Below are 18,060 nucleotides of genomic sequence, written 5' to 3' on the forward strand. Positions count from 1 at the left end.
TTTCTTTCCATCATTTGGCACAAATCCAAGGCACATTAGAAATTCAGATTAACTCATAAATTATTCAAAAAAATAAACACATAACCCTCGTATCTCCAAATGTCCACACGTGCACTTATTGCCTGTTTACCTCTTGGATTACAAAGTTACTTTAAAAAAAACACCAGTATGTCTTCCAGCTTTGTACTTTGCCAGGCAGTTTACTAATAGCACAGTTTAAAAAAAATGGAGTTATTCATACAAAATAGTTGCTGAAATAAAATGCAAGCTGGATGTGATGAGGCAAGGATAAAAAATACTGCACTTAATGAAACCTGGTTTGTGCTATTTCCACGTTCTCCTACCACAACTGAAACAGTAGAAAATGAAGTTCAGATCTAAGCAGCCATCTCATAGTTACTTGTGGGCTTTCAATTCTTCAGTTATCACCTCTAGGAATGAGACAGTATTTGCCCTATTCTAACAAATTCTTACTGATGCGAGAAGTACGTTTCATAACTGGAATTCCACCTTTTAAAGAGCAGTGCAGAGCAGGCTCTGAACCAGTTTTATCTGCAGATGTTGCCAGGTTCAAAACCATGAATATTTATTTGTGCATTTCTGCATGACTTTCTTTAGCGGAAAGGAGAGGGGGGAACCAAAACACAACTGCTTTCTAATATCTGAAGGGGGCCTACAAGGCTGCCAGAGAGGGACTCTTCACCAGGGAGTGTAGCGATATGACAAGCGGAAATGGGTTTAAACTTAAAACAAGGGAAGTTCAGGTCAGATATAAGGAAGAAGTTCCTTACTGTGAGGGTGGTGAGGCACTGGAATGGGTTGCCCTAAGAAGTGGTAAATGCTCCATCCTTAGCAGTGTTGAAGGCCAGGTTGGACAGAGCCTTGGGCGACATGGTCTGGGGTGATCATGGCAGGAGGGGTGGAACTAGATGATCTTAAGGCCCTTTCCAACCCAAACCACTCTACGATTCTATGTGTCATTACACACACTTGCCCCTGTGTTCTTTTTTTGGTGAGACTGTGAGCAGCAAGTCCAGAGTTCAGCTTTGTCAAGGGCTCTCTGCTTCTTCCCTCGGATCCTGTGTAAGAACTTGATCTTGCAGATCAATACAGGGCACATTGCAAAGAAATGAGCAAGGGTTATACCCCTTCTCATTAACAGCATGTATAAATTTCTAACACAGCGCCACAGATGTTATGGACTGTTGTTTTCCCAGCTACTGAGATATAGAGAGATATATACTATAACAGTTTGTGACATACAATAAAAATAGAGACATTTCAATTACCTCTGGCAATAAATACCTAATTATCCAATATATCTTTATATATAAATATATATGTATTTATATATACTTATCCAATGTAGTGATAAAGACTGAAAATGCAAAAAATTATTCAAAGATTTTTAAAAACAAAGTGGGGCTGAAAAATACAATACAGGGTTTCATTTGGGTTTACTTGTTACACAGAATTTTTTAATAAGTGCTAAATAGAATAGGAAACTAATTTTGTTGTCTCCACCGCAGTATGTTCCTGTTTGTTGAGATCAGTAACAATCTGGCTGTTTAGTTACACCTCCAGCATAAATCCAACCGAGGATTCAGTCTTCCAAAGTGCTAGGAGCATTCTGTTCCTGCACAGGAGTCATCCTAGATTCTGTCTTGAAGGCAGGCTTGCAAGTAAGTGTCAATCGATCCTTGGGTGTACAGTGAAGGGTTACTGAAATTGACACAACCTCAGCTTTTGACATCAAATTCATACTTACTCGTCAATATTCTGAAAGCAAGTCATCACAGCCGTCCTTTGACTGTGAAAAACTTGGATTTCCAGGGCTGGATAAACTATTATCGCTGACATTCTCCGCTGAAAGTGGCATATTAACAGTGTGTCTCCGGTGTGTTAGTTTACTCCTGTGAGGAACTTCTATCACATCGTCATGTTTCACAAACTCACCACTGCATCCTGTGCCAGTAATCTTCACGTCACTCTGGTCCAGAGTTTCAACAGATTTTAACTTGGCTTTATCAAAGCTTTTGATAGCTAACTGTGAGGACAGGAAAACGGTACGTTAAGAGCATTGCCTGCTTTCTTCATTACAAAGAAGTAAAATGAATATAGTGTTTCTTGACTACAATTATCACATTAATTACATGGCCAAGGATTAAAAATACTGTACTTTGTAGGACAGGAATTATATTCAGTCTACATGTGAGAAAAAAAGAAGAGGCAAACCTGCCCCAGGCTATATGCAGCAGTACCACAAGCAAAAAGGTAACAAAGGCTTTCCAAAACTTATTTTCACTGCTCTGTCCCAATACCATCCTAATTCTTCTAAGCACATTATGTAATGCAAGTCTCAAGATACTTGAAATTAACAGCTATTTCTTTTACCATTAAGAAACATGTAAGTACTAATATAAGTAATAATACAGACAGGCTCCACCAGGCACTACTGAAGGCAAAGGCAAGAGCTCCCTGCTTCCTGATCTAACCTGTCAGAGAAGGTGCCGTGGTTTAAGCCCAGCCAGCAACCCAGAACCATGCAGCTGCTCGCTCACATCCCCCCCCTTCCTCCCTCCGCTCCCAGAGGGATGGGAATGAAGTACCCCCACCCTCCCACCCCCCTTAAAGACTCCTTTTGGTCATTCCAACTATTATTATGTTCCATTTCCCCATCTAATTCTGAGTTTTCCTTTTCAGAGCGAGTGGCTCTCCTCGATTACTGGCCCCTCTGCAAAAGTTATAACCAAGAAAAAAAACAAGAGAGAATCCAAGCATGCTCATGACAGATTCTCTAAGATGAGAACTAAAGAAATTAATTATAATACCCGTTTACTGAAATAATGCTAACAACAGCCCTCAGAAGCTGTAGAGTTTTTCAAGCCTTGGTATAACCTAGATTTTTCTAGCCATGACACAGAAAACAAGAAAGAGATGAAGCCTGCAGTTAGAGGCTTAAGAGGTTTAAAAGTAATAATAAGATGTTTAAGAGGTGTTACAGAAGCACCACTGAAGTTTAAACAATGATGAAACATTAGCAAGTTAGCAAAGAGGTCAGAACTTCTGGGATTTACCAACATCCACTACTAAAAAAACTTTCCTGTTACATGTATCTATATTAACAGCAGACAAAACAATCAGATTTGCTATGTTATACAAATAATTCAAGCAAGCATTTCCACTTACCTGATGCAATAACTCATAGTCAAAATTAGGGACACTTTTATCTCTTGTTATTGTTCTCCGTAAATGTTTTGCTCTAAAAAAATATTTTAAAGAAATTAAATTCAATCACATTAACTCTTTCCAAAGTCTCCACCACAGAAAACCCAGAAGGTGGCACTACCTCCCCAGAGAAAGGCTGCTCACTGGCACCATCACCTCAGAATGACAGCCTACTAGTATTTGCTGTACTTTGTCATAGAATACACATTAATGTTTAAAAGATCATAGGCAGGACCCAACCACTGAGTAAAGGACTAAGATAATATTTTTAAAGCATTCTGCTTTGAAATTCTTTATTCATAGTACACCAAGTATTAGTGGAAAACCAATTTTCAGTATAGTTGCCAGTACTCCTTTGCTGGTCAGCTTTTCCCTTCTGCTGCACAGCATATCGGTGATGTTCATCACCAGTAAGCATGTCATGGCACAACATCTGCCTGGTGATATGAACGTGCACTCCTAGGAGATTAACATCTACCATCAAATCAGTCGTATGTAATGTGTAATAATGCCTGACCCACTTTTGGGCTTTCTTAACCATTTTATTTCTTGTTTGCTTGTGGGAAACAGTAAAAAACAATTCTGAGGAAGCTGCTATGCTTACTTGTTAAATCTGTTAATTGACTGGACCAGTTGAAGTTGTCTGCTTATGGGATCATCAGCTTTCTCACATGGCTTAGAATTCACTAGGGGTTTAAAAGAACAGGCAGCTAAAATTACAGTGGAGTCACACTCGAGAATTAAAAAACATAATTCTGAAAAGTGGTTCTACTGACATTAGAATTAAAATTTTATAGTAAAACTGTATAATAGTAATAACCTGAATCAAAGTCACAATTTATCCTTGGAAATTTTAAAACATTTTAAGTTGCAGGAGTAAGCATCCTCCATCAGATTAGCATGACTGGCCACGCTTCTGATGAGACCATATAATTCTGGACCTGGAGGCCTTTCATTTCAATTTTAACAAACCTGAATTAACACACAGGTGCTATACCAGCTCTGCATCAGCATCACCTACTCATGTCTTCTATTGTTCTTTTAGAACTATTCTCTTAATATTTGAAAGAACTGTATCAATCTTGGGCATCAGCATACTGTGATTAATTTTGGTTTTGTATCAAGGAAGCATTCACAGCCTTTCATAGGGAGCAGGCAAGACTTATTTTCAGAAGCCTAATTGAAACTCATGGATGCTGAAATGAGCACTCCTGCTCCTCATCTTCCCCAATTCTTACTTCTACAGCCTCATTGTCATCCTTCCACAGCTCTGGTCGCAGCTGGTCCTCTGCTAGGCTGCATTGTATAGCTCAGCATGAAACCTGTTACACCCCTTGCCCCAGGTTAGTGAACTGCACCTGCTTGAAAATTCATCTGAAAAACTGAGCCAGCTAAGGAAAGTAGTGCATAAGCAAGACCAAAAGTGAGGGCAAAAACGAAGAGGCGAGGATGGATGGTGAGTAACACCACCTCTTTCAAGTGGCAATAAGCCTCTGCATCAGCTCAGATGTACTGTCAAACAGCACCGTGTGTCTCAATGTATCTGCTTAGGCTGTGTTATATCCTGCCATTTACTGAAAGTTATTAATTAACTAACCATGCTTAATAGTTTAACCTTTGTAGCTCTTATTTCTGTCCCATAGTATGAGAGACACTAACTAATGGAAAAGTCATTCCCTAACCTGGTTTAGAGACAATTACTTCTTTTTTTGTTTACTTTGCACTGAAATGTACAATTATATATTGTACATACATATTAATAATATAATCTCAAATGTGGCATGTTTTTTCACCTTTAAATGCTTTTGTACATAAAATTCCCCCCATGCACTAAAAAGTGAAACTGAGTTTGTAGCAATGTCATGAATGTAATAAAAGTGTGCTGCATTTACAGTATTTTAGGTGCTACCTATAACAAATGTGCGAAAGAGTTGACTATCCTTTAATTATATACAAGTCAATTATACAAAATACTTGATGGAGTCACACATGAATTCCTAAATCCCTTTTTATTCATATCAGTGGAAATATGACATGTACCTTTTTTTCTTATCTTGATAGAAGCATGCTGCTCACACTCCTTTTCTCTCTCTGCTGACGTAGGTACATAGCTTGGTGCTGTTTCCAGCAACTTAATGATATTTGAATTCTTAATTTTAAAAGTTTCCATTTTCACCATTTCACCAAGAAAAAGAAAAACATCAATACAATTTAGGATTATAGTCTACGCAGAGTCTGTTAATTAATTGCTGCTAAAAAGAATGTCATGCACACAAAAAAACCTCATTATAAATACAATTCAACTGTATCATTTTGAGTAGAGACAAGCTGCACTGTACTGGAGTGATGATTTTGTAGTCTTGACCTATAATTTTAAACTGCATTATTTATGGTTAAGCTTATTTCAGTTTAGATGATAATACACACACTAAAATTGATTCAGTACAGAATTTTGTGACCATTATGCTACATCTCAGAGGCTATTTAGGCACGTAAAGATAGGGACCATGTATCAAATCATTAAAAGAGTGAAATAATTCTTCATAATTTAGTATTACATATTATGTTATTCTATTAATAAAGGGAAGGTCAGAATTATCAAAGACAGGATGAAAGGTATCAAAAGTCATGAAGGGCAAAACACAGTGCGTGGAACAAGGAAGACTGCTCTCAGTGTAACTGATTAGCTTAAGATACTAATTTTCCTACACTCAACATTTCTTCTGCTATCTCTGCCACTAGCAGTACATATTTTAATGCCATTTTCATTCATGTATGCGCTTTCACTCTTTCTAGATTCATCCCTTTTGTCTGGGATAACTTACTTTAGAAACACAACAGGTTTCATGTACCACAGGTATTGTACATTGTACAATGAACAGGCATCTTAGTCTTTGTATCATGCATAACTGTTAAGTACAGAAGTCTTGGCAAATACTGTTGTGACAAGCAGCCAGATCTGCAAAAGGAACTTTAGAGAAATCTAATGTCAGACATGATCTTTCTGCACTCACCGGCTCAGCGCAGTCTGCAGGGGTGCAGTTCCTTTCGTTCCTGATATGCGTCATTGCACCATTCTGAAGGAGCAAGTCTACCAAGGCTTCGTTGTTCCCTATCACTGCCTCATGCAGTGCTGTATTTCCTTTGGCATTAGAAAGGTTAGCAGAAGCTCCGTGCTGGACAGCAAGATGGAATTGAAGTTATAAAGAAAGAATAGCACAAAATGGAGATAGCCCATGATTATACTGGTTTCCTCTCCTTTTCAGTATGAATGAGAACAATGCAACAGAAGCCTTGTGGCTGTATAGGAACCCAGAAAGCATGTGCTAGCAATCAACACTTCAACAATAAGCCACCTGATATTATTTTCTCCTTTCTCATAGCCACAATTTTATAGATCAGCTCATCTGATTTTGGTATGTTTACATATTCCAAGTTTAAGAGATATTAAAAAAAAAAAAAAGAAATTACAAAACCCACAAACCCCCCCATGTGATAGAATCATCAGCAAGAAAACACCTGCCACAAAAAAAGTTTCCATAAAAAAAGCTCACTGTACAACAGTAAAGTAATATTTATCTAATAAAAAACAACGAAGGAAGGGATTGAAAGGAGTGAGGTAACAGATACTCTAATTTTTTTCTCAAGTAGCTGTGACAGAGAAATACGTAACTAAAAAAAAAATACTGTTCCTGAGTGCTGGATAAGTATCACATGAGAAATATTACTCTGAACACTCTGTTTTCAGTGATCTTACCTGCAACAACAAGGCAGTAGTCTCATACTGACCATTCAAGCATGCATAAATTAAAGGAGTGTTTCCATATATATCCTTTTTATTTTGTTTAGCATTATAATCCATCAGACACTTTACCACCTATTGACAGAAATAACAACCTTTTAAGATACCAGCCAACCATAATCATCCAGTGAAAGCCCTCCTCTAGAATGAAAAGAGATGGAAGAAAAAAGGATGGAGAAGTCTCATCTTTGCCAAACAGATAATACCACAAGCATCTCTTTCTATCATACTCATTTTCACATTGTACCACACACTTTTAAAGCAAACAGAAAGAAAAGCAACTGAAAGGCCAGAAAATAAACCTGGAGATACGTGAAAACCATACATAACCAATACCTTCACAAAACATGAAAACCAAACCACCACAGCAACAGTGTTCTTTCACCCTTTCCTCACCAGAACTCATCAGAACACTTGGAAGGAATTGTGCTGTAAATATCCCACAAACTAACCTTCATTAACCTACAAGTTTAAGTTGTATTCTTGTTTTCCTCTTGCTTCCCTAGTGCTTTGTCTCCCCTTCATAACTTTTTTTTCCCTCTTGCAGTTCTCAGCTCCCTATTTTTAAGCCCCTGATTTTCCGCTTTTCTGCACACTCTCAATTTGCTTGTCTGCATCTGCTTCTTCCTAGATCATTGTTTTTCCCCTCACTTATTCTCCCTCCTGTATTAACATCCTTGCCTCACTAGCTCATACTGCTTCTTCAATGCTCATGCTTCCCTGACTCGAAGTGAGGGATGAGGTTGTCTTCTACCCTGAAAGTTCCACTTGGCTCATAATCTACTTAAATGAGTTGAAGACACAGAAAATACTTAATACCGTGGCTATGGAAGACACCAAGTTGCACACATAACCTCCTTCAACAGAAGGTACAGACAGAAAATACATAGGAAGACCCAGCTACACAAAGTATTTTTAAAATGTTTGGCATATGACAGTAGCTACATTTCACTGTTACTGTTTCAATCATGTTGATAATTTCACAAAATAGCTTTTTCTTGGTGGTTAAGTGTTAAATAACTTGCATTTGTGAAGAGGCTTAGCTACCTGGAAGTGACCTTTCTGGCAGGCTAGATGAAGAGGAACTGCATGTTTTGCATTCTTGGCACTGATATTGGCTCCATGCTTCAGTAAGAGAGAGACAAGTTCAGAGTGTCCATGCAGTGCAGCCATGTGCAATGGTGTAAAACCATCTTCGTTGGAAACATTTACTCCAAGCCCACTAGTGGAGATCTTTGAAAACTTCTGTTGAAAAAAACAGGCACCAGAACTACAAAATCAATTATGCTACTCTCTGCTGACTAAAAAGCAGCAAAATACCTGCTAAGTATATACCAAATTGGAAAATGGACATTACAAGAATTTCTACTACAAAGCATAATTTGAGACCTTCAGGAAAAGAGTAAACCAGAGCAGCTTGGTAGCATTTTTCAACAGAAAAATGAGATTTATTTTTCTCTCATTTCTTCCAACATGATAGCTTCATATAGAGAAATTCCAAGTAAATACAGGGTACTGTATTTATTCAAAGTTGAACAAACCTTAATTACAGCAATCCACATATTCTGAAAGCAAACTGCAAAGCTTTTTCACCCCATTAGATATTGAGCAAGTCTTTGAATGTTTCCTGTATCCAAAATTTTCTACCCTTCAATTAAAAAGAAAACAATTTCATTACATCAGATGAACTGTTTCAGATTGATATACACTCCCTTGCTTTTCAGGCAGAAATACAGAGGTTTTGGGCAATATGAATGCTTCTTCCCTAGAGCTAAAAGTTACATTACAAGAATGTAATTTATTCTTTTTACAGACTGAATATTCTAACCTTTTGTACTGGCCCACATTTTGAGCACTGGCATAAAGGATGGCAGAATTCTGGGTTTGATGTACTGGCTGTGTCATCCTCATCTTCTAAGTCTTCTTCCACCCATTCCAAGAGATAACGTACCTGGCATAAAAAGCAAGTCCTCCTTTAGAAAGTCCAAAGGTTCCATGTCCTTATAAATTTGCATATGTAGACAAGTAAGATTTCACAAACATATACGTGTGAATATCTCAGGGAGACTATACAGCTACCTCCTGGCATCAACTGCCCACAGGCCAAATTAAAAGATCAAATGTTATTGTTGACAAAGCAGCTACAAATTTCAGCATATATAGCAGTGAAATAAATTAGAAATTACTTCCTGCTACCTAATCAAGACTTCAGCGTTCGCTTATTCTCAAAATCTCCCAGTCCTTTTAGCTCAGATGATTCGTGCCAGCTCATATCAATGCAAATTTTGTCTCATCGTTTGCTTTACAGAACTTAAAAAGTGGCAAGGCTGATGTCATTTAACCCATATCCAAAACTAAGCAGGGCACTGACTTTTCTCAGGTCTGTAAATTCCAAGGTGCTTGACAGTTTCACATTTTCTTCAATATACAATGCCCTATTTTTGAGGAAAGGGGCTCTTCAATGTAGACAGTCTTAGGACTCAGAGCATTCATGTGCAATTTGTAAACAGTGGTGCTTCCTGCATGTTAATTTTATATTCAATGGAGCAAAAAAAAGCTGTTTAAGAAATACATTTTTACCTTGAAATTCATTAATCGCCTATAAACAAAAGTCATCTTAGAATCAGCAGCAACCGTATTAAGTCTCCATTATCACACCATCTGGCAATGTTACGCCTGACATCTATCTAGTGTATTGTTCTGAGTTTGTATTATGCTCAGTGAGACAAGTCTTTCAGAAACTCAAGACAAAGTGAGAATTAAATTGGTCTCATAATGCAAGGGACAATACATTAACAGTCACCTTTTCCTAGGTACGTGGAAAGGGCTAACATCATGGCACTCAAAAACCAAAGCAGCAGAAGATCAGAGTACTTGTGTGTGGAGGCAAGACCTCTCACAGACCTCCTGCAGATCTTCTGGGAAGGTATTACTCAAAACATTTTTCACTTATTATTGATAAATAATTTCCTCAATTTGAACGAGGTAAATTGGAATTCAGTAATATCCAACAGCCACCCTAAGACTTACCATTTCCAGATCTCCATCAGCAACTGCTCTCAGGAGTTTCTGCACCTATGTGTTAAGAAAACAATTTATTTGCTTTGTTAGTATTGATATTAAGCTGTACACAGGAAACCTTGCATCCTTTACTAACCTCCCTAGGCTCATGTGGTAGCATTACTGCTTGCTCATTTCATATTTGTTGATAAAGTTTTAAAGGAAAAACCTTCTTCCTTTATGAAGTACAAAAGCCATGCAAGGCCTGTGGCCATCTGATGATCTGACTTGCTTAGTTAAAGATAAACAGTACTTACCTAAATAGAGGACATGTAGTCCACACATAAACAAAGCCATGTAAGCTGATACATGTTTTTATGCCACTTCAGCAGCAGCTGACCATGCATTTCTGTTGTGAACCTAACATTAAAAATCCCTAGTCAAGACAAATTTCTACCCTGATGAATGCTAGTACTGCTTGGACTCTTCCTGAGCTACTATGTGCTACCAGAAGTACAAAAGATGCGGATTTTATTTTACTATTTGAGAAACAGCAGTTTAAGATGAAAAAGATGCTTTCCAATTGTTTCCAATCTGCAGATAACTGGTTTAATCTTATGTTAAAAACCCAAACATTTACAAATCTAACTTGACTGTAAGTATGAAATCTGTTTTCCTACTTAAAATCTGAAAAGATACAAATATCAAAGGGTATGCATTAGCACAAACCAGGTTACTTCAAATCAGAGAGCTAATCCAGTGGACCAGCACTAGACCAAATAAGTACGTGTATGCTCAGGTCAGATAATGCCTGAGCACAACTACTGGGTGTAAGTATTCTCCTGTTTATGAGCTCTGCAGGGGAAAAAGAGGCAAGTGAGAGGAAAAAGAGATGGAAGGCGCTCTGTAATGCACAGATGCCATACCCCTGATCCCTCTGACTGCTTTTGAAAGCAGGAAAATGAGATGTACTTGTCTCCCTGCTTCTCTGATTCTCTACTCTCACATGAAGGAGCCGAGATCTAACCTGACAGAAATGGGATAGGTGTCAGCAAATGGGCAGGGAGACTTGTCCGGCCTCTGCAGATTTGTCACGGTTTAAGCCCAGCCGGTAACTCAGAACCACAGAGCGGCTTGCTTACTCCCCCCATTCTTCTTCTCCCCACTCCCGGAGGGATGGGGAGGAGAATGGAAAGAATGTAACTCCCATGGGTTGAGATAAGAACAGTCCAGTAACTAAGGTATAACACAAATCACTACTGCTACCACCAATAATAATAATGATAAGGGGAATAAGAAGGAGAGAGAATACAACTGCTCACCACCCGCCAACTGATACCCAGCCCTACGCAGGCAGCAATCTGGCCCTTCTGGGTAACTGCCCCCAGTTTATATACTAGGCACGACGTGCTGTGGTATGGAATACCTCTTTGGTTAGTTTGGGTCAGGTGTCCTGCCTCTGCTTCCTCCTGACTTCCCCTCCTCCCTGGCAGAGCATGAGACTCAAAAAGTCCTTGGTCAGAGTAATCATTACTTAGCAACAACTAAAAACATCGGTGTTATCAGTGTTGTTCCCAGGCTGAAAGTCAAAACCACAGCACTGCACCAGCTACCAAGAAGGAGAAAAATGACTGCTACTGCTGAACCCAGGACAAGACTGTTGAAGAATCAGCCAATAAGCTTTGTGAAAGTCTGATTCAGCACTGTAGCAAATTATTTTAGTACTGTGCTAGAATCACCAAAGATGCTGCTGCGTAAACAGAGCTGTTTCAATATTAAGAAACATCCTGCAAGTTGAAGATGTCATGGAGCAACAGTTACATTTCAGTCTTTATCTAGAAATTACTATCTTGCTGTGACAGCAGTGTGTGGCAAAGCAAACTAGGAAGGAGAGTGAAAGGAAGTTGTGTTTTACAGGTCTTATCTGTTCCTTCAGGGCTTTAGCAAAAGGACAGAGCATCCAGAGCTGAAAGATCAGAGGCTAGATTAAATATCTCTTTTTTTTTTTTTTTTTCAGGAAAGCTTCTAAGTTTTATTTTATAATTACTTTCCAATACAAGGTAAAGCTCCTTGAAGTGATACAGTAGGCACTCAAAGCAGAATTCCTCTTTGCTAAATTCAAATGCCTGAAAGTTAGCCCTCTTACCTAGGTCAGTCTTTTAAACTTCTCTTCTAACTACAGAACAGAATGCAGTCACCAAATGACACGGAAGTGCAACTCAGGTCAAACTAAGCATGTCTGAGATTAATTCCTCTCTGGAGGTACTGATTTCTCTTCACTAAGGAGGTAAAGTAGATGTTTGAAGATGGGACAACTGTCTTTCAGATATCTGAAGTTAGGTGGGCTGAATCCTAATCTCTATACATCTAAATCTAAAATGGACTATATATACTAGGGAGGTCTGCTCCCCATATCTCTCCCCTAATCATATAGGATAATGTCAATGGAGATTGTAAAGGTCTTGATGATTTTCAGGAGCCAGTCTTATCACATACAAGATGCTAAACAGTAATAGCAAGTGACCCACAAGCTCTGATAATTTCTTTCCAAAAATAGCAACTTCCTTGTAGTTCTAAAAACTGCCTCAGGCCCTAGCAGTGGAGAAGCATACAACATCTGTTATTCAGCTTATAGATAATTTATTAAGAGTACTTCGAGCAAAATGTCTGCTACATGCATTTCCCCATCTTTTCAGTTTGCTTTCTCACTCCTCCATGGAATATAAGTACCTTCCTTTAAATGTAAAAATAGATGAAATGAATCTACTGCAGGTCACTTGCATGCTCAGTTTTCCTGCTGTTGAAATTGTGCAGGGAGTTTAGTTCTAACAGAGGATGTTCCAAATTTACATGCCTGGGTCCTTTACCCTCTCTTTTCTAAGTTGTAAACAAGCCACATACAAGACATACACCATGACAGAAAGGAACCAAAGCTGGATTATAGGAGAAGGTCATTAACGTCAAGAATCTAAGGTGTAAGCTGCTTGTAATCTTTTCCCCTGGTTTGAATTACAGTCTTAACTCTAGGGTGTGATAAATTTGTTCCTTTAAGGAAAAATAAGCCCTCAAATGAAAATAAATAAATCTATGAATTTATGAAACTCAATCTATAAGGTGAACTTTTATGCATATTAAACCTTATTTGGAGTACTTTGTACAAACAGGAAGAAACAGTCCTACATTGAGGCTCTCAGAGTAACTGATAATGAAGTGTGAAGTAATATCGTGCAGTCAAACTCTACATCTTTGAGCTTCTTGAACATTTTTAGAAAGCAGAAACTTTTGCAAGAGAACAACTTTTTACTAGCAGGAATAGGAAAAATTTTAACGTGAGGTGATATAAACAAAAATACTAAGGAAGTTGATTTTGACAAAAATTGAACAGGAGAACTGGAAAAAAAAATGAAGAGAGAAGCATCAGAAGGAGTAGTGATATGGCAGTCTTAGGAGGGGATAAATAGAAAGTAGGGATCCGAGGTTTCACATAAAAAAATTCAGAGAATGACATCTTGTCTGGTGTGGATAAAGCAAAATCAGCAACAACATATGTACAAGATATTTAGTACATAGTGTGTACTACTTCATGTTACAAAATGGATTTCCTACGCCTGTTTTGAAAGACTGTCTTAACATTCTAGTTTGTTAAGTTGTTTGCCAGTATGCCTGTAATAGCCTCTTTCCCTGACAGATTTTTAAGTTAACAAAGGCATTCAACTTCTGGACAGGACAGCAAGGTCCTTGAGGCACTGACTGCCATTACAATTTTACAAACTTCAACAAATTAAGTTACGTATGCAGTTAGGTAGTTAACTGCAGTAAATCTGAACAACTACTCCAAATATGCTTTCAGTTTTCCCCCAAAAATAACCAGCAAAGCAGTTGATACCATAAAAGTGTTTAGATAATCAGATGACAAGCACCTGAGGATAGCAGCATATAATTTTCCAAAACAGACAGAAGGCTGTTCTTGAAGAAGCAGTTTAAAAGAGTGCTCCAAAATATCACTCTTCCAGCTCCTTCTCTTTGCTTATTGTCAGAACTTACACCTTAGTCTTACCTCTTTATAATTGTTTTTCACTTCTTCTTGTCTTATATCAGTTGAGGCTGATGACAGGCTTGAGACAGACGATCCTCTGCTGAAAGTTTCTGTTGACCGCTGAGGAGACCTAAGTGGTGACTTAAAGTGGGAAAAAAACCCCAAACAAACAAAACCCCACACAAAAGAAAAGTTATTTATTGAATTAAGCAGGTTGAACAATGGCAAAAAGTTTAGCAACTTGCATTCATTGTTACCTCAGAAGCACTCTGTCCTCTTTCAAATGTTAGAGAGTTCAGTTCCATCAATGACAAAATCTGCATAAAAATATTAATAAAGAGAACCAATGTAATTCCACTTAAAGAAGAATCTACTGACCAAAACACAAATTAGCCAACAGCCTAATATTAGTAACAGATTATGACTAAGCAGATTAAAAGTGCCCACCTACCAGTTTATGTTCCATACCACATGCTGTATTCCTGCTATTAGATTTAAAATGTGACCAGTCTTCCTTACAGTGAAACATACATTTTAATTTTAATAACACCAGATCACAAAATTCTATTAGCAGGTAAGCATCTATACCCCCATGGAACTGCATCAGAAAGAAGTTGGGCTAGAAGATAAAGAGCAATACCTTGGAATTTAATGCACACTGTAGCGAAGTCTCTTTCATCCGGTTTTGAATTTCTGGATTTGCCCCATTTTGCAAAAGCACTTCTATGATCCCTTGATAGCCCCAGCGAGCAGCTATATGGAGAGGAGTATCTCCCTTTTCATTACCAATATCTAGTCTACAGGACTGCACATCATAGTAGACTAAAGCTTTGACGCACTGGAAAGAGAAGGAGAGTTATCAATAAATTATAGTATTGTCTCTCAATTCACATAACGTGCAATCCTATAAAGGCTTTTTTCATTGCTGTTCATATAAGCCATTGGCTGAAATGCAAGCTTTTACAGTTCAGTGTCATCAAACAAAGAGGTAAATAAATCAGCTGCGTTTGCACACTACTATCTTTTATGTGAATGCATAATAAAAATTGCTATGAACTACTGAATAATGTCCTAATTTACAGTGTTAAACAGTTAGCCTCCAAACAGTTTTTATTTACTTTTTTTAATATGCAAGTTTAGTGCAAATTTGCATCACAATTTAGCTCCGTTCCATTAGAATGTCCATTTAGTTTGTTAGAAAACAATTACTTACATCCTCATGACCATAAGTGCAGGCTAAATGAAGTGGAGTATTTCCATTATTGTCCTGAACATCAGTACTTGCCTTATAGTGCAACAAGAGAAGCTTTAAGGAAAAATAAAAGTAGACATTTAAGTAAATAAAATATTAATGGACAAACAATTGCTGGTCTGTAGCTTCTGTTAGGGTTCTAGCATGATGAAGCACTTAATGAAAACTAGCTATGTCCCTCCTATTTCAGACACTACACTCTCAGCATTACAATACTGGTTTTGCCCTACCCTAAGAACCAAATAAAATTGCTTCTTATATATTTAGAGTTGTCACTGAAAACAGGATCACTTACTGCAGCAAACACTGCAATACATATATTACATGATAATTTCTCCTATATTTTAAGAGCCTATGGAATTGATGACACAGCTTAATTTCAACAATGCTAACTGAAGAATCTCACATATATAAAATTCAAATACATAATACTTAATGTAGTTACACATGCTATCATAATGTGTATTCACAATGTAAAGTCATTTAATTTATTCCAATGACTGCAATGGTTCTTCTGCTGTAATCAAAAGCAGAGATGTTAATAGGCTCTCCATCTGAACTATATATTAGAGATTTGTGTTAGTAAAATGCATGAATTATCAGATATGCACAGCTGTCAATTGCTTGATTATCACAAATGGCTGAAAACCTTGCAGTATAGGAAAAAAAAAATACCATGTCAACTACAATGATAAAAGACCATCAATTCTACAGCATGCGTGGTTCTGGTAAGTTTCCCAGAAGATGTAGGTGACAGCAACAGCAGAAGAGCTTAATAAGAGTCATATAGTTATTATTCAGGTTAAGCATTTCTTCTTATTTCTAATTAAGCCTTTTGGTGCTTACTGTAACATTCTGATATCCCTTCTGACAGGCAAGGTGAAGTGGAGTTGAACCGTGGTAATCTGTAGCATTGACAACAGCTCCTTTGGCTACTAGTAAATCCACTAATGATGTTTGCCCTTGAAAAATATGCAAACATTAAAACAAAGTAGTAAACAAGAACATTACTACTTCTAAAATTCAAACATGAACTATAAACCAAGATATCCTGCATTTCTGTATCGTATGTTTACATATACCATAAATTCACTTCCTTGGTATTTGGAGGTTCTGTTGCAGATTACTCAAGGTCAAAACTCTACAGAAGAACCTCCAGCTAAAAGCAAGCTATACTTTATCTTACAAGTTGGAAAAGAAGATGAAATAAAGCTATATCACCCAAAGCACTCTCCTATTGGGATTCAAGATAATAATAAGAAAGAAAATTATTTATTAAAAAAAAAATCACTAAGAAAATTAACATATCTTTTAATAAATGTAAGATTAATGGCATAATGAACATTACAAGACAGGAAGTGGTACAGATCTACCACACATAGCTAGATGCAGGAGAGAAAAAAGATCCATTTATCAGTCTCCCAGTTCTTTGAAACAACTCTGGTTTCTGACGACACATTTTTTTCACAGCCAAATAAAGAACTACTGTGGCAACTGCTATGGCAAAGGTAAGCAGCTAGCAAACAAACAAACAGTAACTTAACCATAAGAAACTTAGTCTGAAAGAATATACAGTAACTTCCTCTGCCAGTCTGTGCCAAGATACCAGTCTCCACAGCAAATAAGCAGAAAACAATTTAATGCAAAATTCACTATTTAATGCAAAGTTAAAAAACATGCTATCATGAAGGTAAGGAACAATAAAGAGCAGAAAACACTAGAGAAGATGACCAACAATACTCACCACAAATAGCAGCTATATGAAGTGGTGTATATCCCCGGTCATCTCGAGAAAATGGAGTGATAATGGAAGGATCATTCAGTTTCCTTTAAAACACAATAGTTTAAAAGCAGCTCAATTACCTATGCAGCAGTGGTAAGGAGAAGAGAGAGAAATTGCCAAAACTCCCTGATTTTGGAAATTTTATCCTTTATCCTTTTACTCTGGCAAATTATCTTACAGAGAGTTTCACATTTTGTTCTGAGATGCAGTTTCCTCCAAGATGTGTAAGTTAGGTTCAAGAGAAGATACATTTTTACACCACATTTACCAAAGGACATAGAGCCTCTGTCACAAAATTGATGGTTTCCAGGCATTCGGTATTCTCCTAGTCTTTCTTCTGCCTCTTCAAAGCACACAAACATACACCCTCTACTCTATCCTGAAGTGCTACCAACTTCCTCTATAACCAAGAACAGCATACGTTTAAAAGTGAATCTCAGACTGAGGCTTTTGCATAGCTTTTGTATATCTGTGGATATGAAAAGTGCTTACCCAGACACTAGCTTCTCACATTTGTCACAGTAACAGAGTGGATGACACATTTTCTGTACAGTGTCCTTATCACTGTCACCTTGACTTAGTAATCGCTCCACTTCTTCCTGATTACCTGAAGCAATATGCTATGAAAATCCAAGAGAAGAAAGAGAATGAGGAACCAATATAAAAAAAAATTCCCTTTAAGGAAAAATAAACACAAACAACAAAAAATAAAAGCGCAACCCACCAAAAAACCCCACAGAAAAAACAGAGTAATTTACTGAAGCACAAAACGAAAGGAACTGATTATAAAAGACATGTATTCAAGCATTATAAAGCACAAATGAACAATGTCACAGCACTAACCCCTCTAATGGGCATTCAGTATTAAGAAGAATCTGTTCTTGGCTTACTTCACTTTCTATAAAAAAGTAAAACAATTTCTATTGTTCTCTTTAGACTCAGTCACGAAATTGAGTTCC

General features: G+C 37.5%; 1 protein-coding gene across 6 annotated transcripts in view; it reads right to left on the reverse strand.

The window, feature by feature from the left end:
- Positions 1–18,060, reverse strand: part of ANKRD27 (ankyrin repeat domain 27) — a 41,774-nt gene continuing 23,714 nt past the window's right edge. For 5 of the 6 annotated variants that reach the window (XM_080638120.1, XM_080638123.1, XM_080638121.1 and 2 more), the window contains 16 exons: positions 17,594–17,721; positions 17,063–17,145; positions 16,165–16,280; positions 15,280–15,372; positions 14,707–14,904; positions 14,324–14,383; positions 14,088–14,207; positions 10,061–10,105; positions 8,859–8,981; positions 8,078–8,275; positions 6,986–7,105; positions 6,243–6,404; positions 5,269–5,377; positions 3,833–3,914; positions 3,190–3,262; positions 1–2,047 (listed from right to left, as the gene is read on the reverse strand). In XM_080638120.1, coding sequence (XP_080494246.1) covers positions 1,772–2,047; positions 3,190–3,262; positions 3,833–3,914; positions 5,269–5,377; positions 6,243–6,404; positions 6,986–7,105; positions 8,078–8,275; positions 8,859–8,981; positions 10,061–10,105; positions 14,088–14,207; positions 14,324–14,383; positions 14,707–14,904; positions 15,280–15,372; positions 16,165–16,280; positions 17,063–17,145; positions 17,594–17,721 — 1,986 coding nt within the window. In that variant the 3' untranslated portion in view covers positions 1–1,771. The remainder of the gene's footprint in view (positions 2,048–3,189; positions 3,263–3,832; positions 3,915–5,268; positions 5,378–6,242; positions 6,405–6,985; positions 7,106–8,077; positions 8,276–8,858; positions 8,982–10,060; positions 10,106–14,087; positions 14,208–14,323; positions 14,384–14,706; positions 14,905–15,279; positions 15,373–16,164; positions 16,281–17,062; positions 17,146–17,593; positions 17,722–18,060) is intronic. The other variant, XM_080638124.1, reaches the window with a different exon arrangement.

Source organism: Psittacula echo (genome assembly GCF_963264785.1).
Source record: "Psittacula echo genome assembly, chromosome: Z".
Taxonomy (NCBI): Eukaryota; Metazoa; Chordata; class Aves; order Psittaciformes; family Psittacidae; genus Psittacula; species Psittacula echo.